Genomic DNA, 24,664 nt, shown 5'->3' with positions numbered 1-24,664 from the left:
AAAAGTTAAGTAATATTGTTTTGTTTAACAAATGAAATGGCATGTTAAATATAATTTATGCTAAAACTACAAGTAAATAATAAACTTGTGTGTGTGTGTGTGTTTTTGTAAGGACTAAAAAGTTTTAACAAACATACTAATTATACATTAAAAAAAGCGTCATGAAAAAAATCCTGGCATGCATACTAAAAAAAAGATAAAATAAAATAAAATAAGGATACTTCTTAAAACATTTTAAAATTAATGAAATTTTATTATTGTTAAAAATAAATCTTTTGTTTTTAAGATTTTATTGCTTATTTTTTTAGTACAAAAGATGTTTGCAACAAGTTACTGGAGATTCCAACAACACCAATTTAGTTTATATACACTTCTAAACAAGGCATTTGAATCAAAGAACATGTAACTCAACTATCTCTTGATAAAATGAACTTAAGCTCTAAATTTGAAAGTTTATATGCACTTCAAAACAAGATATTTGAATCAAGAAATATATAACTCAAATATCTATCAACAAGTTGAACTCAAGCTCTAGGTTTGAGAGAAAAATCAAAGCATAAAAAAACACACTAAAAAATAAGGTAAGAAAGAGTGTGTAAAAATTTAGAAAACTTTTCCTTCACCCTTTTTTATAGAAGAATTAATTCTGAACATAGTGGCTACAAATTTAAATTTTTGTAAAGAAAATAATTGTGAGTTTAAGCCGAAAACTCATTTTACTTAAGATCTTTTTCATCTAAAAGTTTGAGTGCTTTTTGAGTATAATTTTAATTTTTTAACGTTTCACTTTATAAACACCAAGATATGCTCAATCTTGTAAAATTAGCTAACAAACATTCTAAAATCAAATTTAAACCAGACTTGATTTATATAACAAATGTAGTAAATTCATAAAATCGAACCGAGTTTACCGATTCTATACGACTTAAGTATGATTTTACTAGTTTTTTAGTTTTAGTCCGATTTTGCACGTTAGATATATATTGACTTGTAAAATCATACAATTTTACAAATTAATTCGTGATTTTAACAACAAGTGTGTTTGCCGGTGAAGATTCATGTTTCCTTTTTATTAATTTACATATAAAAAATCAGTATAAAGTTTTTTAATTAAAAATAAAAAATATCTTCGTTAAAAAGTCTTTCAGCTGTTGCTGCCACGCCTAGATGGCTAGAATTTCTACTCTCAGTCAGAGGTTGGGTCCTTGCTCGAGTAACTGGAGCGGTTTCTATCAAGACTATAACAATCAGAGCACGATGGATATTCTTGCCAGAGGGCCTCGTATAGGTGCAGTGGCCTCCAAGCCCACTTATGGGAAGAGTATGGTGAGGTAGGTGAGAGACCAAATTAAAACATAAATTATATGTTGTATGGTTGTATGGTGAGGTGAGGTGAGGTAAAATTATATCATAAAATTTAAAACTGGACTTTGCTGATGGTCTGTTTGTATGGTGAGGTGAGGTAATTTTTTTAGGGACAATATTTTTAAAACATAAATTATATCTCATCAAGAACTAAAAATACATATTTTTTTATTATCACATAAAAAAACTTAGCAATACCTCATCAGACATTAATCTCGAACACGACCTTATTGCCTTTGCCACGCCACGCGAGGGTTGAGAAACCAAGCAGTCCGGCAGTCCGCCAATCTGTATAGGGAGGCTTGGGCCTATGTTACTTTTCAATTTCCGAGCACGGATTTGGACCAAACAAATAAGTCCAATCCACCAGCTACCAGTCAAGGAGTTTCTTGATAGACACGAGAGAGTATTATAGAGCTGTTGAAAACATTAGTTTTTTCAGAAACCGTTGTTCAACAATTTGTCTTAAAATACTTCTTTTTTTTTAAAAAAAAAAATCGTTGTTGGGAAGAAACCGATGTTCTTAAAAACTATTGGCCCGGTTTGGAATTATAGCTTAAACAAAGGTTGCTAAAAATTTATTTTTTTATATTTTTAAATTGTTTTGATGTGATGATATCAATTTTTTTTTAAAATAAAAAAATATATTATTTTGATACATTTCTAAACAAAAATCATTTTAAAAAATAATCCCTACAATATTCTCATACACCCAAAAAATCAAATAACTAAATATATTTTTTTTGGCACTCTACTATCCAAATTTTTTTAAGAAAAAGGTGTTAGTTTTTGTTTTTCTTAAGAAAACTCCACACATTCCTTTATTTCTTTTTCTACGACTTATATACAACTCTTGTTTTCTTTGCTTCTGAAGGACCTCTCTCTCAGAAAAAATTGCTCCCGCGTGTCATCCATTTTTTCTTATTAAATTTGTGTTCAGATATGGTTAAAATGTCACTCTTACCCATTGGTCCACCAACGGGCTATGCCCAAACCGAGTTTTTTTTTTTTAAATCAAATTAAAGTTAATTTTATCAAGTCTATCTATCACACCCGGTTAAAATTTACTTTGATTTCTTTTTAAAAAATATACAAAACAATATTATTTTATTTTTTAAAATAATAAATTTTTTAATACTAAAATGATATTATTTTGGATTAATTAAAATTAACACAACCAACCCCCGATTTTATGCTCCAAGTAATGGTTATAATGATGCTTGAGAAATTTGACGGTAAATTGGTAATTTATAAATGAAACCGGACAAGTGCATGCATGGTGTTTTACATTTGGGCAAAAAGGATGGTTTTTTATATATATATATATAATTATTATTGTTTGGACTAGCTTACATGTATTTTAATTAATTTTTTAAAATTTTAAATTAAAAACTAAATAAATTTTTAATAATTTTAAAATTTACACACTTGAACTAATTATTTTTAAAAATCAAATCCAGAACTTCGTTCGTGGTGTGGTGTGGGTTTCTTCCCTTGACACAAACATTACGAGACTCGGTCGGTCAAATGTTTTACCAATGTCATCAAACCATATAAAAAGGATGCGCGTTGTTAGAACGCGTAGTCGCGTACCCCTGTGAAAAGTACGAAGCAAAGGCAAAAATAAATACAGAAGCCTAGCCCAACCCGTTCCAATTTCTAACAACAAGTGCCATGAATTGGAGGGCGGGTCAGTCAGCCCCCACCGACCCTTGCGTTGACGACCCTTTTATTTTGTGCGTGTCAAAGTGATGATTCTTCTTTTTTATTAAATTTTCTAAAACCACCGCCCATCCTCCCTCCCTCCCCCTTGACGGTTCGTATCTTGATCGTTTCAAACTTCAACGGTCAAATATTCAAAACCCGCAGCAAAGCAAACACCTCCCCCATGACTCATTATTTATTTCAGTCAACATTAAAATAATTCTTAAGTTTTCGAAGTTGAACGACCGTGTCAATCTAACACATAATTAACACGTACAAATCTGTATAAAATTCCCATCCAGTTCCCATTAATTCAATTCCTTAGCACAAAATTAATAACACGTTCATTCTTCCAAGTTCCAACCAAAAAAAGGTACCGCTCGCTACGTACCATTCCTTCTTTCTTAAGTTAGTTGTTTCAATTAAACATCAGGTACATGATGATCTCTACATGGAGAAAGCGAAGAGAAGCACGACTAGCTGGCAAGCAGCGGCTAGAGAGCGAAACGGGAGACATTGAGGTGACAGTACCGAACCATTTTCGATGCCCGGTATCGCTAGACTTGATGAAAGATCCGGTCACCATGTCAAGTGGGATTACTTATGATCGTGAGAGCATTGAGAAGTGGATAGAGGCTGGCAATGTGACCTGCCCCATAACAAACAAGGTCTTGAGGAGCCTTGATCCGATACCAAATCACACAATACGTAAAATGATTCAGGACTGGTGCGTTGCGAATAGTTCTTATGGGATTGAAAGGATTCCAACGCCTAGAATTCCTGTGAGTTCTGAGGAGGTTTTGGAGATTCATTCCAAAATTAAAACAGCTTGCAGAAAAGGAGATCAAGCTGGGTGCCAAAATCTGGTTGCCAAGATTAAGGCACTAGCAAAGGAGAGCGAACGTAACAGGAGGTGCCTTGTGGCTACTGGAACGGCTGGTGTTTTGTCATCTGCTTTTGAAGAGTTTTCAAAAGCTTCTTTCGATGATAATGTTGCAGTCTTGGAGGAAATACTGTCAGGTTTGGCGGTACTTTTGCCTCATGACAAGGCCACGACTTACCTTGGCTCAGATGCATCTATGGATTGCGTTGTGTGGTTCTTGAAAAGTGAGGATTTGTCTACGAGAAGAAATGCAGTCCTGGTGCTAAAAGAGCTCGTTCCATTGGATAATAGAAAAGTAGACATGTTATTAGAAATTGAAGGAGCCATGGAAGCTCTGTTTAAGCTAATTAAGGCACCCATTTGCCCGTCTGCAACAAAAGCTTCATTGCTGATCATTTATCATATGGTCATGTCGTCGTCTCCAACAAATGCGAAGATCATAGATAAGTTTGTTGATTTGGGTTTGGTTTCATTGCTGCTAGAAATGCTTGTAGACGCGGAAAGAAGTATATGTGAGAAGGCGTTGGGGGTTCTTGATGGAATTTGTGACAGGGATCAAGGGAGAGAGAAGGCATACAATCATGCTCTCACAATACCAGTTCTAGTCAGGAAAATACACCGAGTCTCAGACTTAGCAATGAAGTTCTCCGTCTCTATTTTATTTAAGCTCTGCATGAATGAGAAGAGAGGAAATGGCGGTGTTCTTGTGGAAGCTATTCAAAGGAATGCTTTTGAAAAGCTTTTGGTTCTCTTACAGGTTGGCTGTGATGAGAGAACAAGGGAGAAGGCAACTCAGCTGTTGAAGTTGTTGAATGTTTATAGAGGCAGAGTGGATTGTATTGATTCTGTGGAATTCAAGAACCTCAAAAGGCCCTTCTAATTCAAGGCAACAGCCAGTATAGTAGTTTTGTAGACGAGGGTGTTAGGATCTACATTTGATCATGATATACAGCTTCATGTACAAAATACAAAAATCTTACTGTAAATAATTAATTATAGCATTCTAGATTATGGCCCAAACTTTTTGTACTCTGATCAGATCATATGCATAACGTTTAGTGTTCCAAGTTGGAGCAATCCAAATTCAACATATTATAATTGAATCTGATGTTAAAAATTAAAATGTTTGGTAATACTAATTTGATGTGTGGCTAACTCATTTTACATCATGAGATTTCATCAATTCGACAAAGAAAACTTTTCTATTATCAATATTTTTTATTTTGATGAATTGGATATAATTATTTTTTAAAAAAATTGAGTTACTGGAAAAAAAAAATAACATGATTGATGATATTAATAGAAATGAAAACAAAGTTAATAATAATAAATCATATACTGAAAAAGATTACGTGATTGGCTGGGATAAATTTTTAAGTATAAAAAATTATACTTAATTGACTAAAATAGAAAATACATAAATTGATAACATATAGCTTTTCTTTAACAAATTAGTGAAAACAAGGGATGTAAATAATGGGTTTAGCCAAAAATTTCACAAGGAATTTAAACAAGTTTCTTATTTTACTCATAAAAGCTTAAAGTATTTACTTTGAAAATACAACGTCTTTTTAATGATTATACCCATGATCACATGCATAATATATTGACAAATTAATTAAATGATATGGCATCGATTTCATAGTAAAATAGGTTAATATATATTCTTTTATCATTTTATAATATTTTTATCCCATAGTTTAATTGGTTAGTACGTGGCTCTAATGAGCTGAAGATTACGGTTTTTGGGATCAATATTTTTATCCCATAGTTTTATTGTAATAATGACGGATTTGGTCTTGTGTTTTAAAGTTTGTAATTCCAAATGAACAACTTATAAGGTTCAGGCATTTATTTTTCTTGCAGCAATAACATTACCATTAGGTTAACCTTTCAGACTTTTTCCTGAGCTGATCTGAGTTATGTGGTTTGACTGTTGCCATCAATTTATTGAATTAAGGTCGATTGTGACTGATGTGAGCACTGATTTTAAGAAAAGACAATTCAACGATGCTTATCCAGAAAAACAAGGGAGAGATTAATACTCTTGAAGAGCTTTGATTTTTCTGGGAGCCAAATCAGACCAGAATCAACTATTTCGAGAAGTTTAATATTTGCACTTGAAATGTCTTTGAATATATTTTAAAAGTGTGTTTAATTTAAAAAAAATATAAATTAATATATTTTTAGTATTTTTTAATAATTTTAATGTATTAATATCAAAATTAAAAAAATATTTTAATATATTTTTAAATAAAAAATATATATTTTTTAAAAAAAACACAATACAAATCCCAACCTCCTTCACCGGAAACCGCTTCGCGAAGAGAAAAAAATTGAGAGGGCTTCTTGGGTTGATCAAGGCCCAACGTAACTTCAAGATTGTGGCCCACGATCAGACACTTTTACTTTTGGGTCTGCGTGAATTAGTTTTTCTTTGACTTTCTGGGCCGCATCTACGTATCCCGAATTTTGTTCAGTCTATTTCCGAGCGGCCCACTCTTAATGGAGGAAAGAAAAAGGAGAAGGATGTAATTGACAAAATGATATTTAAGTTTTTACTAACTGACCTAAACATGCTCTAAACTTTGGATTAAATTAAATTTAGTCTCTAAACTATATTTTTTTATTTAAATACCTCAAAATATTTCTTTGATAATAAAGACTTCCCTTAATATTGTCTATAGGTGAATATAGCCTAGAAAAAAAACTTCCCTTAATTAAATGAGAGATGGAAAATAGTCACTAGCTAGCTACTTTTACGTATTGGATTTTTTTTATTGGTCTCAATACATATATAAAGAAAAAAAAATTAATGCATGATTTTATCATTTCATTATTACTTTGCACCTGCAAAATAAATTGTCAAGTTCCACCGTTCCATATTATAAGAATATTTTTGTTGGAAATTACCCTTCTTAATTGACAAAATCAATATATTAATTACTAAATGAAACGAAATTCTTGCTACTTTCAGCTAGTTTAATACCTGTTTTGTGAATTAATATTTTTCCAAATATAATATAAAGTAATTTTATGAAAATAAATATTTCAAGAATTAGCAAAATGACGCCGAACAATGGAGCTAAATTCTTCAAACATCTCCAAAACTGTTTGACCATTTTGATTATAACCCTCAAAGTTATTTTTTTATTTTATTTTAACATTAAACTTTAGGGTATTCTGATAGACAGATATTCTGCTACATTCCATCCGTTTCTTAAGATCACCAAAGAAATCATAAAATTACCAGGTGTTAATGATTATCAAATTCTAAATTATGTTTTAATCATAGTTTCATTGAGGACTGATTTTCTTATATGCTTTTTTGACCTATTTTTTATATTTTATATAAAAAAACATATGCAACTCATTTGTTATTTAACGGGAACAATCGATGGAATGTAAAGAAAGCAGTGTCATAGTTCAGGGGTTGAAATAATAATTAAAAAAAAAAAACATATAAGCATGAGACGTCATCGAGAGGCTTGTAGTTCACCAAGCGTCTCCATAGATTAGCTTAATCAATGGCGACAAGGTGTTACGATGAGGATTTTCTCAACACGGAATTTAGAGAAAACATACAATGCCAACAAGTTTAATAACATATAAATTTACGGTTATTTTCGTTCCCCCTCTAATTCGTGATTCTTGCCTTCCTTGTATAAGCTTATAATTTTCGTCATAAAAAATATTGAGAATTGCGTCAACAACGTATTTAGCTAGCATTAAAATCCCCATGGAAATGCCGGATTACCTGCTGACGACGATCCATCGCTATGGGGAAAGTAATTACGAGGTTGATGAAAAGGATTTGGATTGTAGACTTGCATTTGCCATTGATCTAGCTCCTCTCCTTTCGTGTCTTTCAAACAAATAAGCTGATTCTCATACCCGTGTCCATCTCCATGGCCATTGCTAAGGATCTGAGGGTAAATCAGCAAGTGCTTTCGAGGATCATTTGAAAAAGAATTAAGTGAAGCTTCTAGCAAGGCCTCCCAGTTATGATCTTCTCCATCTTCGAGCTGAATTAGATTTTCCATCTCTTCATTTCCCATCTCATTTTTTTTTGCAAAACCTTTCTCGTCAGATTTCTCCAATTCAGAACTAATCTTAATTAGATTATTTCTCTGAACAACTTGATCATCATCTGTTGAAGTTGATTTAGACTTAACTGAGGATGGTGATGTAGTAGATGTTGATGACTGATCAGTTAGCTGCCACATCCCATTGAGAAAAGTCTCGAGAGCCTGAATATGTATCCGTGGAATTTTGTCTATAAAAGGGTATTCATATGAACCACAAAACCCTGTAGCCTTACACCAATCATAAAACTCGCAAAGCTGGCTCGCTTGCGTAGCAGATTTCTTGTAAATCCCGAAAGCCGAAACACAACTGCTGTATGGCATTTCAAGCAAATTATCCAAAACCAAAACAATTTCTCTTCGAAAAGTTGTGTAACAAATGAAACTATCACGAATGATAAGTTTCATTGCCAATTGGACAATCAAGCTCCTAGCAGCAACCCCAGTTGGTCTACAGTCCATTACTCGGTCTATTAGGCTTTGAAGTTGTGGCAAAAGTTCAAGCTTTCTACTCACCTGTTTTATTTTATGCTGTAAGCTCTCATGCATTACTTCTTCTTCTGTTCCCTTGTTTTCCAAGGAAAAGCAACCAAGAGATTGGTCGAGTAATTGTGCGTAGGACCTAATAAACATGGTGTGATCTTCAGGATTCGAAGATGAATCGTCTTGGAAATGACATGGATAGAGAGAGAGCAAACCATTGGATCTCGTCCATAATAGTTCTGCTCGAAAAGGGCTATGTTCAGGCAAGGACCTGAGCAAACGGTGGAGGAGAAGGAGGCATTTAAGAGCAACTTTCCAGGATCGAGTTTTGCCAAAACGGCGAACGAAGCTAAGAGAAAAGGAGCGATACGATGAGGGAGAGATGGAAAATACCTTCAAGAGCTCGTGTACGTATTTTTCAGGCAATGATAAGTCATCAGGAGCAGTTGCTTTGACAATTATGAGATCAACATCACAAAACCCTCCAACTGTGGCTATTTTGGCGTAACTAACAGAGCTGTGCTCCTTTAGAGCAAAAAAAACTTGCCTGAATCGCTTGTGCATGTCTACAAGAGGGAGAGAGTTGAGTTTTGAACTGCAAGGGGTGTTTTTGTTAGCGATCAGAAGCCTAAAAAGTAACGGCATGAACATAGGTTATTAGCTGTATGGTATAAAATGCCATGACATATTGTTTAGCACGAAGTATCCTCGGTATGCTCGGAACTATAACTACGAGGAAAATATTTGTTAGCTGCTGTCACATGGGAGTGGAACTCTGCGCTGTACAAAAGAGGGACATGAAATATATTAAATAACAAGAATATTCTTCCGTGCTCCTCAGCAGATTAATATTCATTTTAATATCAATTTTTTTAAAAAAATATAAAGAATATAGTAAATATTTGAATTGTTATATATATCGACAAATTCAATAGCCTTAAATCTGAAAACGAAGCCAGACTCAATGATATTGAATCCAACTATTAAACTGGCGGAGATTTTAAAAAGATAAAAAACAAATAAAAAGGTTTCAAATCCTTAACTTATCAAAGTCTCATAGGTGTCATTTCTTTTCTTTATCCTTTACTTGTTTGCTGAATGTTCATGCTTTACTGGTCGGTGCTTGAAAATGCATGGTAATGAATGTTATTACTGTATCCTTATGAAGATTATTACCATGTATCTCTAAGTATTCATACCCATTAAAATAGATTAGAAAAAAAAAACTTCACTTGAGGTTTGATGTATAGAGATGAATCTGTTGAGATTCAAGGCTAAGTGCGAATCGGTATGAGAGTCTTGTTTAGAATGCTCGAGTTTTTGGATGGAAATACTTGAGTTAAAGCTTGAAACTTGGAGTTAAAAATAGTTTATGCTAGAAGTTGCTGTTTTTTTCTGTTCACATATAGCCTGTTTTGATAATTCGTGGAGATAAGATTTTTTCTTTTTATTTTCTGCATACTTTGTTTGAATGTTCAACGTCTGTAGCAAACAAAAGAAGAAACTATTGAACATAAGCATTACCAAGTTCAAGTCTATAATACAAACAGACAATTTGGAATAAAGAAGACTTAACCCCCACGGCCCCACCCGCCCAACACGCACGCACGCACCAACTGTTAACAACAAGGCAGTGCACTTTATGATTTAAAGATCAAGTGCAAGAACTTTGACTGCTTCTTAAACCCAGCCACTACTCCGTGATATTTTATAACGAACTAAGAATTTAGTTCTTATCTGCATTATTTCCCACTCTAGCACGTCCCATAGGGCAATTGTTTTGATTTAATTAGTAGTGCAAGGACTAAAGTTTAATCCAGCAAAAATCTTAGCTTTAATCCTAACTAAGAAAATCTGTCAGGTCCATATTTTGGATTTCTCCATAAGAAGAATTTGTATCTTAAGCAACTTTAATCCTAATTTTCAATCTTTCCTAGCTTTTGACATGTTAATCTCATCCAAACTACAGGAGCCCTTTCAGTACTCATCCCTTGTATTCTCATCCAATATTTCTGACCTGTTTCCTCTAGTTTTAGGAGTTATGATGATCAGCATCAACCTGAAAATCCGCATCTGAATCCATATCTCCTTAACAAAACCTAACACCATTATCCTTCGAGATCTCTCCGTGGCTATCCATTTGGATTTTACTAGAAACCAACACACAGCTATGAATATCAGAGGGATTTTAGTAAAACCCAGAGTGGCAAAGAAACTAAGAGGGAGATGGACGACAAATGGGGAAAGCATGGTGATAATGGTTCTTGGGAAATTTTGCCTTCCCCGTTTAGATACCTCACAGGATTGTTTGTGTGTTTTCACAGATCATGAACACCTCACATACTATTCAATCATCTCGACAATAATGTAGATGACCTAGTCAGAACAGATAATTACCAAAACTAATGAAATGGTATTAAGCATTTTTTCCCCTCCTGATGTGGTTAAAAAATATAAGCGATAATACAAGAAATTCTTCTTGCAAATACTGAATGAAGTTAGTTGAAGGAATAATTTAGTAGACCAACATAGTTTATAAAAAGATTGCTTCCATTAATAGTTCAGGGGAATACCTGACACTGAAGAATTTAAGTTAAAGTGCTTTCTATACAAGCACGACTCTTAAATTTAGAAATTACTTGCTAGATGGACAGGGGAATAAGTGCAACATTAATATACAAAGCAAATACCTGATTTCAAAGCTCTTGAAGAAATTCAGAGTATGTAATGGCCTTTTATGTCATTGAATTTGGCAAGGAATGGATGCTTTATGTTATCAATTAAAATTTCACAGAAGAGAACCATGAGCGCATTCTGCAGAGTTCATAGAAGATATAATAAGCACAGCAAATAAGCCCGGAAGAAACCTGTTACAAAATTGTTCCCTTTAAAGCACGGAACGCACAGAGTCTTTTCCGGTTTACTTGCAAAAAGAAAACTCTCAAACCAAGGACCCAGCCTCCCGTCTATTTTGAGCTAAAACAAATAAGAGGAATGCTGCGATGTGGAATCTCTCTACGGAATCTGGTGGTTAGCAATTGCACGACAATATTTACATGAGACAACAAGACCTACAGAAATGAACAGAACGACAAAAACTAAATATCATATGCAAAGGTTGGATCTTGGATTTAAATGCATGTCTCCAAACAGCTTGTACATGGACATATCAGCTTTTACCGTGCTGTGAACGTAGGCATAATCAAAGATGAATGAACTAGAAAATGGCACTAAATTAAGTGTGGTGGTGTGCCAATTAAGTAAACAAAGTTAATATCATATTGATATAAGATTTTGATGTCTCTACGACTATAGCCTCTTCCATTCCTAAAGAGCTCCAGAAAACTCCCTCTTGGACATCGTCTGCATACAATACTGCCAAGTCAAATATCTATCAAGCCAATATATCGTAATCATCACATAAAGTATAGCAGCTAAAATTGACAACAAACAGTATTTGAACTAGTCCATGATGATGGACAGTTTCATTCACCATTAAAAAGTATACAATTAAGAGAACTCACCAGAGCACACCAAACTACAAATGTTATCTTTACTGAGACGTTTGAAGACGTTGCTTTTTATCTCAGCAAAGTTATTGGATACCAGCAAAGCATTATTGTGAGCAACTATACAAGTTGATAAAGTAATTGCCTGAGCTAATAAAATGAAAGAATGAAGAAGAGTAAAAAATAGGCAAGGAGAACAAAGAGAAAGCTGGCTTCTTTGTTCACTTCTATTTCATGGATACTATATGTGAGAAATGATAAAAGTTGCAGACGGAAGAAAATTAGAGAACGAGATAGTTTGATTGTTCTACTGAAGAGCACTGCTCATTCTGGATATATTTATTCTCTTGTTATGTTGTTTTACAAGATGAACGCAGCCATATATATATATATACACCTCAGGGCTGCTATCCCACGAGAAATGAATGACCTACTGCCCATGTTGCACCAGCTGTACGTCAGGTTAGAAAGGACTAACAGAAAAGTAAAAGAAGAAAATAACAGAAAGGAAAAGAATAACAGACTAACAGCTGAAACTAAAAGAAAACGATCATCCTTTTTCTTCCAGTAACGTCTTATCATTGTCATTCTTCAACAGCCCCCCACAAGATGGAGCATAGTAGTTTACGATGCCCATCTTGGATATATGAGAAGAGAGCAATGTTGCAGGGAGAGCTTTTGTAAATACGTCAGCCAATTGAAACTTTGTGGAAATATGTGCAGTCTTCAGAATTCCTTCTTGAATCTTGTCACGGATAAGGTGACAATCTATCTCGATATGTTTGGTCCTTTCATGGAATACTGGGTTCAAAGCAATGTGTAATGCAGCTTCGTTATCGCAATGCAATGCAGCAGCATGAGGGTGAGAAACTTGTAGGTCTGTGAGGAGATAACGTAGCCAGGTAATTTTTGAACCAGTGGTGGCCATGGCACGGTATTCAACCTCTGCTGAAGATCGAGATACAACTGATTGCTTCTTGGATTTTCAAGAGATCAAAGATGAACCAAGAAATATGCAAAAACCAGAAACAGAACGTCTGGTGTCAGGACATGATGCCCAATCGGAATCACAATACGCGATGAGATCCAAAGTGTTGATAGAAGGGAAGAAAAGACCCTGCCCTGGAGCTCCTTTAAGATATTTCAGGACTTTGAATGCAGCTGTTAAGTGAAGATTAGTGGGACAGTCCATGAATTGACTTAAAATCTGCACACTATAAGATATATCTGACCTGGTAATCGTTAAGTATAGAAGTTTTCCAACTAACTTCCTGTAGTAGGTAGGGTCAGATAGGATGATCACCTTTGTCTTTGCTAAGTCGCAGATTTTGATCCATGGGGAGTTTCGAAGGCCGAGACCCCAAAGTACCTGAGCTGGCTAGGATGTCTAGAGCATATTTCCTCTGACATATTTGTATTCCTTGTGTTGTTTTGGTTATTTCAAGCCCAAGGAAATAACGCAACGTTCCCAAGTCTTTGATCTTAAATTTGTTATTAAGGAAGACCTTGATTTCTTCGACAACAGTAGGGGAGTCACTTGCCACTATGATGTCATCGACATATACCAGCAGTGCTGTGAAAGAGTAAGTATCCCGCTTGATGAATAAACTGTAATCAGACTTGGATTGACAGAAGCCAAAATCAAGCAGGGCAGCAGAGAATTTTGAGTACCATTGTCGTGATGCTTGTTTTAAACCATAGAGACTTTTAAGCAGTTTGCAAACTTGGTGAGGTGATCCTTGGGTGTATCCAGGAGGACGCCTCATGTATATTTCTTCCTGCAAATCTCCATGTAAAAATGCATTATTTACATCAAATTGATACAAACTCCAGCCTTGAACAACAGCAATGGCCAAGAGGCAGCGCACGGTGACTAGCTTGGTAACAGGGGAGAATGTTTCGTGGTAGTCAATACCCTCTTACTGTGTGTATCCCTTGGCAACTAAACTTGCTTTGAATCTTTCAATGCTACCATCTGCATGGTATTTAATCTTATAGACATATTTGCAGTCAATAAGTCTCTTGCCAGGAGGTAGGTCAGTCAATATCCATGTCTGGTTAGACTCCAATGCCTCCAACTCATTTTGCATGGTTGTACGCCAGTGAGGTTCGAGAACAGCTTGAGCATATGTTTGTGGCTCGGTATGAGAAGATATCGATGCAGCAAATACTTGAAAAGGTAAAGAGAATTGTGTGTATGAAAGAAAGTTACTCAAGGGAAATTGTTTACCTGGAAGAACCTCAACTGTCGTGGCCTGAATTGGATTGGGAGAATTGAGAGAGACCAACTGACAATGAAGATCTTGCAAATACTTGGGAGCCTGTGTCATTCTACTAGATTTGCGAATAGGAATGTGAGGAGGAGATGAAGATGTGGAAATGGGAGAATGTGAGTGATCTGAGAATGAAGGGCCTAATGGTGAATGGTGAGATGGAATACTTGTGTCACACGTTTCAGGCAAGATAGTTGTAATTGGAGACAAGTCAGCAGATTTAGAGGGTGAACAAGAAATGTGAGTTATTGGATCAAATGAGGTGTGAATGGTGCTCAGAGGGTCTAAGGTAGAAGAGTAGCAAGGTTGATTCTGCTGTTGTACCAGGGGAGAAATTGTATCAGAAGAAAAAGTTGCATGTGTGTGGAAAGGAAAAACATACTCATGAAAGGTGACGTTTCTGGATAGAAAAGTGTCATTGGTTTCTAAGTCTAATAATTTGTAACCTTTCACCCCAAACGGATAACCAAGGAAAATACATCTTCTTGCTCTAGAATCAAATTTTCTTCTTCCCTGACTTAAAGTGGTGGCAAAACATAGGCACCCAAAGACTCTTAAGTGATCATAGGTAGGATCATGTTTGAATATAGCTGCATAAGGTGTTGTATTTTGCAGTAGGGGCGTAGGGATGCGGTTTATAAGATAAGTTGCAGTAAGAACACAATCATTTAAAAAATCTAAGGGCAGATTAGCTTGGAATCTAAGGACTCTAGCAACATTCAAGATGTGTTGGTGTTTTCTCTCCACTATCCCATTTTGTTGTGGGGTCTCTACACAAGTCTTTTGGTGGATGATACCATTTTTATGATAGAAATCTCTCAGCTGAAACTCTGTTCCATTATCACTTCTTAGGTACTTAATCCTAGTTCCAAATTGGGTGTTAACAAGGTTATAAAATGACTCTATGGATCTTTGTGTGTCTGACTTATTTTTGAGCAAATAAACCCGAGTGCTACGAGACATATCATCAACAATTGTTAAGAAATATCTACTCCCATCATAGGCAGTCATAGAACATGGTCCCCATAAGTCACATTGTATAAGTTCAAAGTTTAAAGAAGTTTTGTGTAAGCTGTGATTAAAAGGAAGTTTGTGTTGTCTCGCCATGGGGCAAACAGAACAAGGAGTTTCAGTAGAACATGAGTTTTTTATTACAATAGGATCTCTAATCAATTGCAATCTAGAGTTGGAAATATGGCCTAAACGGTAATGCCACAAATGAAAAACAGGACTAGTATTTGTGGTACAAGCAGAATGCAGACGGTGGGTATCAAAATACTTAGATAATTTACACATCAAGGCAGTAGGAGATACTTGAATGTGATGGAATTGGTATAAACCATTCTTCATTTCACCCAATCCAATCGTTGTCCATGACATAAGGTCCTGCAGAAAACAAACATTGGACAGGAAAATAAAACAGCAGCAGATGCTTTTAATTAATGTTGGCGCAGAAAGAAGATTGAAAGTAAAAGAAAGGACACACAAAACATTCTCAAGAGTGATCAAATTTGAAAGTTTAACAGTGCCTATGTGTGTGACTGGGATTTCTTGTCCATTGGGAAGTTTGACATTGTAGGACACGGTGGCTGTAATTTGTGTAAAAAATATAGTTCTATAAATCATATGATCTGTAGCTCCTGTATCGATAATCTAAGGAACGTTAGTAATATCAAAAACTTTATGTGCAGAAATGGAGAGACAAGTTACGATACCAGACATAGATGGAAGACTTGTGGAGTTGGCCATAGGAACAGTTGAATGTGGAGCCATAGAGGAATGAGTCTTTGTTGAGTTATGGTTCTCATGGAGTAATTGTAAGATTTTCTGATATTGATTTGAAATCAAATCCATCTTGTCAACATGGTGCTTCGGAAAATCTTCTGCTATGATCATGTTGGTTTGTCTGGTATGGATATTCGGTTTCTTCCCTTTGTTATACAACTTGTGTCCTGGAGGGTATCCCACTAGTTTGTAACACTTTTCGGCCAAGTGACCACTTATATTACAATGGCTGCAAACAGGAGGTTTTGCATTTCCAGCTTTGAAACAATCTTCTAAAGAATGTCCTTGGATTTTGCAATGGGGGCAATAGGGTCTGTTGAAGGTCTTGAAGTTTGTGGATGTGTTTCTGGTGAAAAAAGCCATTGAATCGGGGGTAGATGTGCAAAGTAACATCTGATGTTGTTTTTCCTGTTGTTGAACGAGAGAGAAAACCTTGCTGACTTGTGGTATTGGATCCATCAGCATGATTTGATCCCGTATGTTGGAGAATGTTTCATTCAATCCCATGAGGAATTGAATTACACAGTCTTGTTGGTACCGATCAGTTAGGACCCTCATCTGTCCACAAGAACATTCGGGCATGGGACAGTGCAATGCTAACTCATCCCAAATTGATTTTAGCTTTCCATAATAGATGTTGACTAAATCATTTCCTTGTGTTAAGTTCGCTAGAGCTCCTTTTAAATGAAAAATCCGTGGTCTGTTTTGTTGAGTAAGTCTCTCACAGAGTTCCCTCCAGATTTCATATGCATTATCTACAAGGATGAAAGAGGATTTCACTGAGGGACTTACAGAGTTATGAATCCAGGAGACAATCATATCATTGCATCTTTCCCAAGCATCCAGAAGAGGATCGTTGGGATCTGTTGGTTTTGTTATGCTGCCATCAACAAAACCCAGCTTGTTCTTGGCTCTAAGGGCCCTTTTCATGGCTCTTGCCCAAGTAGCATAGTTTTCTGTGGTTAGTAGATCGGTCACCAGACTGAGAACCGATGTATCACCGTTGTCAAGTCGATATGGGTTATTTTGATCTGATAGGTTGTGGAAGCGTGATGTTGAATGCATAGTTGAGGTTGGTGTTTGTTGGTTTTTTGTTTCCATACTTATCTAGAGAACCAGAAGCTCTGATACCATATGAGAAATGATAAAAGTTGCAGACAGAAGAAAATTAGAGAACGGGATAGTTTGATTGTTCTACTGAAGAGCACTGCTCATTCTGGATATATTTATTCTCTTGTTATGTTGTTTTACAAGATGAACGCAGCCATACATATATACACCTTAGGGCTGCTATCCCACGAGAAATGAATGACCTACTGTCCATGTTGCACCAGCTATACGTCAGGTTAGAAAGGACTAACAGAAAAGCAAAAGAAGAAAATAACAGAAAGGAAAAGAATAACAAACGAACAGCTGAAACTAAAAGAAAACGATCATCCTTTTCCTTCCAGTAACGTCTTATCATTGTCATTCTTCAACACTATATTCCTGCGACTGTTAAAAAACAAAAAAATTACAGAAAAACGATACCCAGAGCAAGGATATTTGAAAAGGCCGTAGCTGAAGCTTGATCAGAGATAAATCTCAAAATCCAGAATCTCGTATTTTCTGGTGAACAACTTGCAAGCCCTTCTGAAGAACTGAATAGAGCCTGCGGTGCATCCCCACCAAAGCTCTGACACAGTTTGTAAAATATCTGTATTGAGGATAAGCAATAAGTAGCCAAATGATTAAAATCAATTAAGCACGTATTACAATCTCTCAGGGTCATTTTAGAGCAATTCTCATCATTCATCAAATAATGGTCAATAGAAACACAATCTCAATAGTTGTTGACACGGTGATATCAGTAATCTGGACAGAGGAAGATTGTTTCGGATAGAAAGCCTATAAAACCATCCACAGCCAAAACTTATCCATGGCTGAAACCTGAATAACAAAGAAAACAAGAACCAATGGAAAAGTTCAGGAGTTGTAATTTACAAAGCCATTCCCGTTTCATCTTAATTCTGCTAGGACTCAGAGATGGATAGCAGGGTGCTTCAAATATCAAAAGAGTTTCTTATGTTTTAGGATGTTGGAGAAATTTCTGGTACCAAAACATTTGTCCATAGACTAGTTAATACTGCAGCAATCGTGTAAATAACAGTGCATCCTTCGATTACCTGTTCGATCCAAAGGTACAGCGCCAAAAGCCAACGTAATATATCATATAGTTTTATAAATTTTATTACCTTTTCATGATAAATTTTTCTAAATTCAAAATCATTCAATAAAAAAAAATTAAAATTGATATCAAATTAAAAAAAAAATTGTACGAATTATAAAAAATTTGGGTTAATCATTTTCATAGATATTGAAATCTATTTATTATTTTTGTTCAAACATTATAGATACAATACAAAAACACATAATTATGATAGCCATAATAATATAGAAACTAGATATTATGATAATAATATAAAATTGTATCATCTTTACAACGCGGGGACATATAACTAATTATAAAAGTGTTTCACATGCTTTTTAGTGGTTGCTTGAGTTAAAAAAAAATTGACTAATGCCCCAACTTTAACCTATCAAATCATATTTAATTTATAAAATCGCAATGTAGGGGTGCGTATTTAAAATCATCCAAAAATAGGGTTTAGTTTTTGTTAATGTAAAATATGGTGGTAAAGTTTTGTAATTGTGGTAGGGATTGTTTTTTAAAATATTTTAACTTAAATTTTTAATATTAAGATATCAAAATAATTTAAAAATATAAAAATTTAAATTTAATTTTTTTTTAAAAAAAATACAATTAGACCACAAAAATAAATTGCCATTAAATATATCATTTATCATCGAACTTAAATAAATAAATAAATAAATTGGAGGCCTTGTATGGCAAATGTTTCCATCTGTTATCACCGTTCAACTGGGAGAAGCAAAGAAAGCCACACGTATCTTCCTTGACAAGACATATGGACGCAAAAGGAGTTCATGATGACTTTTTTTTTTATTATTATTATTATAAAAATCGATGTAATATTGAAGTTACTGTATAATTAAGTTAATGGCCACGTAAAAAAAGAAGTTTAAGAGAATATAAATCAAATCAAATTCAATAAGAAATAACAGGAAAATTAAAAGAAAAATAATTTAAGATATCAGTTACTCTGAAATAAAATGTTTTATGGACCCTGAATAAATCTAAACTTATGATAATATAGAAACTAGATTATGATAATTCAGCGTTATTCATCGGCTCAACTGATAATTCTTTGTCATTGATTTAACCAGCAGGTGAATCGCCATTTGAACTGATATATCTTTGATAATGTTTTTTCAAGAATAGTATATAATTAATGTATGTACTAATTATGAGCTCCTGTAGAATATTAAAGTTAAGAAATATTCTATTTGAAATTTCAGTACAGTAAATTTGCCAGGAGTAGAAAGATAAGGGAACCAAGTCCCGGATTGTCCAGGCCTTTCATCGAGTTCATGCAGAATCGATCCATTTCAAAATCTCTATTTGAATGAAAAATCCAATGAGAAATGACATACAGGATTATCCATGGAGATACCTTGTTGTCGAGCCAAAGCTCAGTGGAGACCAAATCACTGGCAGACAGTTTTAAAATGTTCTGAAACTCCTCCCCTGCTCTGTATAAAACCCGATTTCCGATTAAATCAGGATAAGGTAATATTCTAAGCGGAAAGGGGATTTCGTTTGTCTGCTGTTGTATGTGCTAAGCAAACCCTTCAGCTACCACTATCTTCTTCAAGTGTTCCAAAGGGCTGCCTAGCTAGTAGTACTGTTTTGACTGATCTGGGGAATGATTTCTACCTTGCAAAGCTTCATATTATAGTCCTGTCTTAATCCTGGAGAGGTCAAGATTGCTTGGGTGGTGGTTTGGGTCGGAGACGGTGGATTTTACTTTTTCTAGGCAGCACATGCAAATAAAATAAGTCTAGACGACTAGGAGTACACATCACCAATTAATTAAAAGAACAGTCAAATTTTCCAGGACATATACAAAACCATTTATAACTGATACATCAAGAAAGATTTTATTGGGAAACTTTTGGATATATTTTTCAAAAACACCGGATTGAGAAAAACATGCAGTTTTTTAAATATTTTTATAATAATTTGTTTTTGTTATTATCAAATTAGTTAGAGATATATATTTTAAAAACACCAGAAAAGATGTAATTTTTTAATATATATTTTTATAATATTTTTTTATTATCAGATCAGCGAGTAATTGGATTTTTGAACAAATATGAAGAATAAAAATAAAAAATAAAAAAGTGTTGGGATAACTATTATACATCCAACCACTCATATATATTAACTTTTTCAAGAAGAAAAAAAAGAAAGGTGATTTCCTCGAAGGAATGCATGGTGACAAATGTGAGTGAAAAAACGATAATGATAAATTGAAGCTGCCAGCTGCCTTTTCGATTAAAAATCGTTTTTACTTTAAAAAAAAAATCAAATTAATATTTTTTATTTACTCGTATTAAAAATAAAAAGAAAATAAAAAAATCTATATTAATATATTTTGGAACACAAAACATTAAAAAACACGCAGAGTACAGCACTGACCACACTGCAAAACAGGCTGTGTATGTTTAACAAATTTCGGAGCGAATACAGGAATTCCTTTCTCTGTACCTTTTTCATTTAATTACCTTTACATATAAAGACCCTCGTTATGGCCCTTAAAGTCAAGGCTGTCTCTGTAGTTTATTGTCTCTTTTCTGCCACAATTCAAAGGACAATATCGGCATTCACATTTCCATGATTGAGGATAAATTATGACTTGCAATTTCGAAAAGGCTGACTTATTGGATCAAAGTGAGGCTCAATAAAACCAAATCTCTTTTTGTCAAATCCCCAAGATTTCTTTTCCACCTCACGACGATCTTTTCACGAGTAGAGAAAAGAAAACTCGTAACATTAATAATAATAATAAAAACAAACAATGACGTGATGGTGCTTTTTCACAAATTATATTTTTCAAAAAAATATATATCAAAACCCTTGTATTTGTTTGTTGTTTTTAAAAATATTTTTAGCTTTAAAATACATTAAAAAAAATCATTTTAAATAATAATAAAAAAATGAGAACAAGGAATAAGATATACCCAGTTTTCATTAGTACAAAGCTTTGAAAATATCCGTTGTCGATGAATTTCGCAGGGAAGATGGAAAGATTCACTAAGAGTAGACTAATATTGAAGAGAATTGACTGTTCTGATTACATTAAAGAAGAGAATTAAACTCTCTCCAATTCAGAGAGCGTAGCATGAAATAAATGGGACAGTGAAAGGATTATGAAAGTGATCATCATAATACACTACACTATTTTGTATCATTTTATTTTATTTTCTATGGCAAGAATAAATGGGCATGGGCAAGCTCAGTGCCATCTCAGGACTCCACAACAGAGTTAACTCTTGTTCTTTTATAGTTCCGTCTGTAGAAAATTCTATGTTTTTTTTTTTTTTTTTTTAGTATTTTCCATAATAGAGAGATATTGTACATTACGTTCCCGCCGCTGGTAGGCCACTGATGTGCTGAGTAGAGCAGTAAACAACATTCACAACGATTTCTCTTTCCTTTTATGCTCTCTCTCTCTCTCTCTCTCTTTCTTTCTTAATTTATCTTGTGCATGCCTTATATCAACATAAACCTTTCATATTCCTTATGCTTTCCCTTCTCTCTTTTCTCTTCTTTTGCTCTTTTCTTTTTCACAACATCTGTTTGCAAAATTCTTGGTTTTCACTGAATTGAACCGCCTGTCAACAACAGTACAGTTCTATCTCAAACCATAAGAAATGGTATGAATTCTTTGTCTTGGATCAGTTTTAATTGTTGCTACTTCTTTCACTCAGTTTGATTGGTTTTTCAGCAATTTTAGACTCTTGGACTGTTTGCTTGTTTCTCAGTAGAGAGAAATTTAAGAAACTCGGATGTCTGTTTTTGTTGGTTGGAATTAATTCCAGGCAATTTGATTTAATTGACATCTTTTTTTATCTTATCAATTTGTGATTTGAATTATTGGGATTGCTCAGTTGTTGAATTGAATTACAATAAATAATCTTTGATGTTCTTTATTGTTGCAGGTAGGCTGCAAAATTTATGTAAAAAACACGGATTGGCTCACTACTCTTCTCCATAGCGATTTCTTTGATTCTTGCAGCAACCATCAAGAACGTAGAAAGAACGAGAAAAACGTGTTCTGTATGGATTGCAGTGTTGGGTGTTGTCGACATTGTATGGAGTCTCATTGCCTTCATAGACAACTCCAGATCTGCAAATATGTTTACCATGATGTTGTTCGCCTTCAAGAGATTCAAAAACATCTAGATTGCTCTAAAATTCAGGTTTTTTATTTATTTATTAATAGTTGTGATTGAATTATGTATCTTTCTTGATAAAGAGTTAGAGAGTAAAGATTTCTGATATGTATAGAAGTCTTTAATGGGATTAAATTTATCAGATTGTTAATCTTTTTCTGTTTTTCTTATCTCTCAATCCTGCCATTCTTTCATCCCCCCTTTTGATAGAATTTTATTTGCAAATGACTGATTATGGTTTCTGAAGGAAAACTAATTTGATTCGGCAGACCTATAAGATCAACGGTGAAAAGGCTATTCATCTGAAACCACGGCCTCAGTCTAAAGATGCAAGACCATCCACGAAAGCAAAGTTCGGTGCTTCTTGTGAAGCATGTGCAAGATATCTGCAAGATGTTCCCAATCGTTTCTGCTCCATTGCATGCAAGGTAACCAGGATTAACTTTATAGTATCGGCATCATTTTATTGCTTTATGTTTCTTCTATTCCAACAATATTTTCATTCGAATCGAAGGACTGGCACCTTGCTTGCTCAGGATCGCAAAGAAATACCCCTCACGGTGATTTCTGATTGTATTTTCAGGTTTCAGCTGTTTCAGTGGAGCTTAAAGATCAAAGCCATGAAATCATCTCCTTATCAATTCAGGAATTTACCAACCTTTCCTGGAAGGAAAACCCCAATGCAGAAAAGCATTCAAGTGAGAACGAATCGTCACTTTCCTTGACTGATATGTCTGAGGATACTCAAGGCTGGATGAATTCAGCTTTGAAACCAAGAAGACAATTGCACAAGAGAAAAGGCGTCCCTCGGAGGGCGCCACTATGTTAGTCAAAACAATAACCATGTTCTTTTCTTTTTCTTCTTTCCCAGATTTTATATATATATATATATATATGATACATTTATGGTTCATATTAAGGTACTTAATAATAATAATAATAATCCACAAATAGCCTTTAAGAACATATCACTCCTAGGTGGCCCCCATTCGGAGATAAAAGGTGGGTTAGTTGAGATGGAGAGCCCACAACAAGAAAAAAATCACTCGAGGCTGTATAGCTTGTTTGTGTGCGTGGTATTTAGAAATAAATAATAATGGAGATGATGAGCTTTGCATCTGAATCTACGCTGAAGAGTCTAAATGGTTTTGCTAGGTGGGATTGTTTATGAAAAGTAGTTTTTGAGAAATTATTTTTTAAATTTTATTTATTTATTTGTTATTAGAAAAGTTGATTAATAGAAAATATTTTTTGGTTAATAAAAATAATTTTATGTTAAAGAAAAATTTGGCTTGATTTCTAGGAAAATATTTTTTTTATTTTAGGACAGAAAACACTTTTTAGAAGTTGTGAAAAATTTAAAAATATCATATTATTTACTAATTATGTCAAATTTAATCCTTAAACTTTTTATTACTATATATTTTGTTTGAATATTTTTTTACAAATTCTTTCCTTAAAATTTGATTTAATTTGATTTTTATATTAACTTTGGTTCTTATTTTTATAATTGTTATTTACTTTTCTCTTATTATTTTTTAAATTGAAATTTTTTATCTATCAAATTTGGTCCTTATTTTTTTTATTGTTACTTATTTTATTTAAAATAATTTATAAAATTGTAATTATTATTATTTTAATTTCATCATATTTTAATTTTTTTTATTTGTTATATTTGATCTCTATTATTTTAATTATTATTTATTTTATTTGAGATAATTTATGAAATTAGTTTTTGTTCAATTCCATTCTCATTCAACTTTTTAATTTGTAAGATTTGTTTCTTATTATTTTAATAAATTTAAAAAAAAATATATTAATAAGTTATTTTGCAGCTTATTTTTCATAACATAATCAAATACTGCAAATTATTTTCCAACTTATTTTTCACGAAACTATCAAATATTGAAAAATAATTTACTTTCTTGGAATTTACTTTTCAAAAAAATTATTTTTTAAAAGAAAACTAATTCTTTACAAACAAACGGCCTAGAACTTAGTTGTGTTGTTATTTTTGCCAGTAGTATTTTTTTTTTTTAGTTTAACGTAGGTGTCCGGGCCAGCTTGCGCGCACCTCGACTAATCTCACAGACCCTGAAGTTAACGACCATGTAAGCCTCCAGTGACCATCATATGAGCAACCACAGGGCTTGAATCTGAGACCACAAAGGAAGCAAACCTCTTGATCCCAAGTTCTTACCACTGGACCACCGCCTAGTA

The 24,664-nt window shown here is 34.0% G+C and overlaps 3 protein-coding genes across 3 annotated transcripts; 2 read left to right on the top strand and 1 right to left on the bottom strand.

The window, feature by feature from the left end:
- Positions 1–3,375: 3,375 nt before the first annotated feature.
- Positions 3,376–5,075, top strand: LOC18101527 (U-box domain-containing protein 21). Its single transcript, XM_006379722.3, has one exon. It carries the CDS (start codon positions 3,507–3,509, stop codon positions 4,830–4,832), a length of 1,326 nt encoding a protein of 441 aa, XP_006379784.3. The 5' UTR covers positions 3,376–3,506; the 3' UTR covers positions 4,833–5,075.
- A 2,594-nt stretch (positions 5,076–7,669) lies between these two features.
- LOC7471434 (putative clathrin assembly protein At2g25430) lies at positions 7,670–9,217 on the bottom strand. The gene has a single exon (XM_002311506.4). The coding sequence runs from the start codon at positions 9,169–9,171 to the stop codon at positions 7,681–7,683; it is 1,491 nt and encodes a 496-aa protein (XP_002311542.4). The 5' UTR covers positions 9,172–9,217; the 3' UTR covers positions 7,670–7,680.
- Positions 9,218–21,662: 12,445 nt separating this feature from the next.
- LOC7471432 (protein RGF1 INDUCIBLE TRANSCRIPTION FACTOR 1) lies at positions 21,663–23,357 on the top strand. The gene is made up of 4 exons (XM_002312440.4): positions 21,663–21,925; positions 22,211–22,471; positions 22,714–22,872; positions 23,028–23,357. The coding sequence occupies exons 1-4, from the start codon at positions 21,923–21,925 to the stop codon at positions 23,271–23,273; spliced, it is 669 nt and encodes a 222-aa protein (XP_002312476.4). The 5' UTR covers positions 21,663–21,922; the 3' UTR covers positions 23,274–23,357.
- The last annotated feature ends 1,307 nt before the right edge of the window (positions 23,358–24,664 follow it).

The sequence above is a fragment of the Populus trichocarpa genome, chromosome 8 (genome assembly GCF_000002775.5).
Source record: "Populus trichocarpa isolate Nisqually-1 chromosome 8, P.trichocarpa_v4.1, whole genome shotgun sequence".
NCBI classification, from domain to species: domain Eukaryota; kingdom Viridiplantae; phylum Streptophyta; class Magnoliopsida; order Malpighiales; family Salicaceae; genus Populus; species Populus trichocarpa.
Note: the sequence above shows the minus strand (reverse complement) of the source record. Positions and strands in the feature narration are given on the sequence as shown.

Excerpts from the sequence above, each read along its gene's own strand:
- LOC7471432 (XM_002312440.4), top strand. Across the intron at positions 22,472-22,713 it reads TAGATTGCTCTAAAATTCAG|ACCTATAAGATCAACGGTGA; the intron begins GTTTTTTATTTA and ends TTGATTCGGCAG. Across the intron at positions 22,873-23,027 it reads TCTGCTCCATTGCATGCAAG|GTTTCAGCTGTTTCAGTGGA; the intron begins GTAACCAGGATT and ends TTGTATTTTCAG.
- LOC7471434 (XM_002311506.4), bottom strand. The coding sequence starts at position 9,171 with ATGTTCATGCCGTTACTTTTTAGGCTTCTGATCGCTAACAAAAACACC.
- LOC18101527 (XM_006379722.3), top strand. The coding sequence starts at position 3,507 with ATGATGATCTCTACATGGAGAAAGCGAAGAGAAGCACGACTAGCTGGC.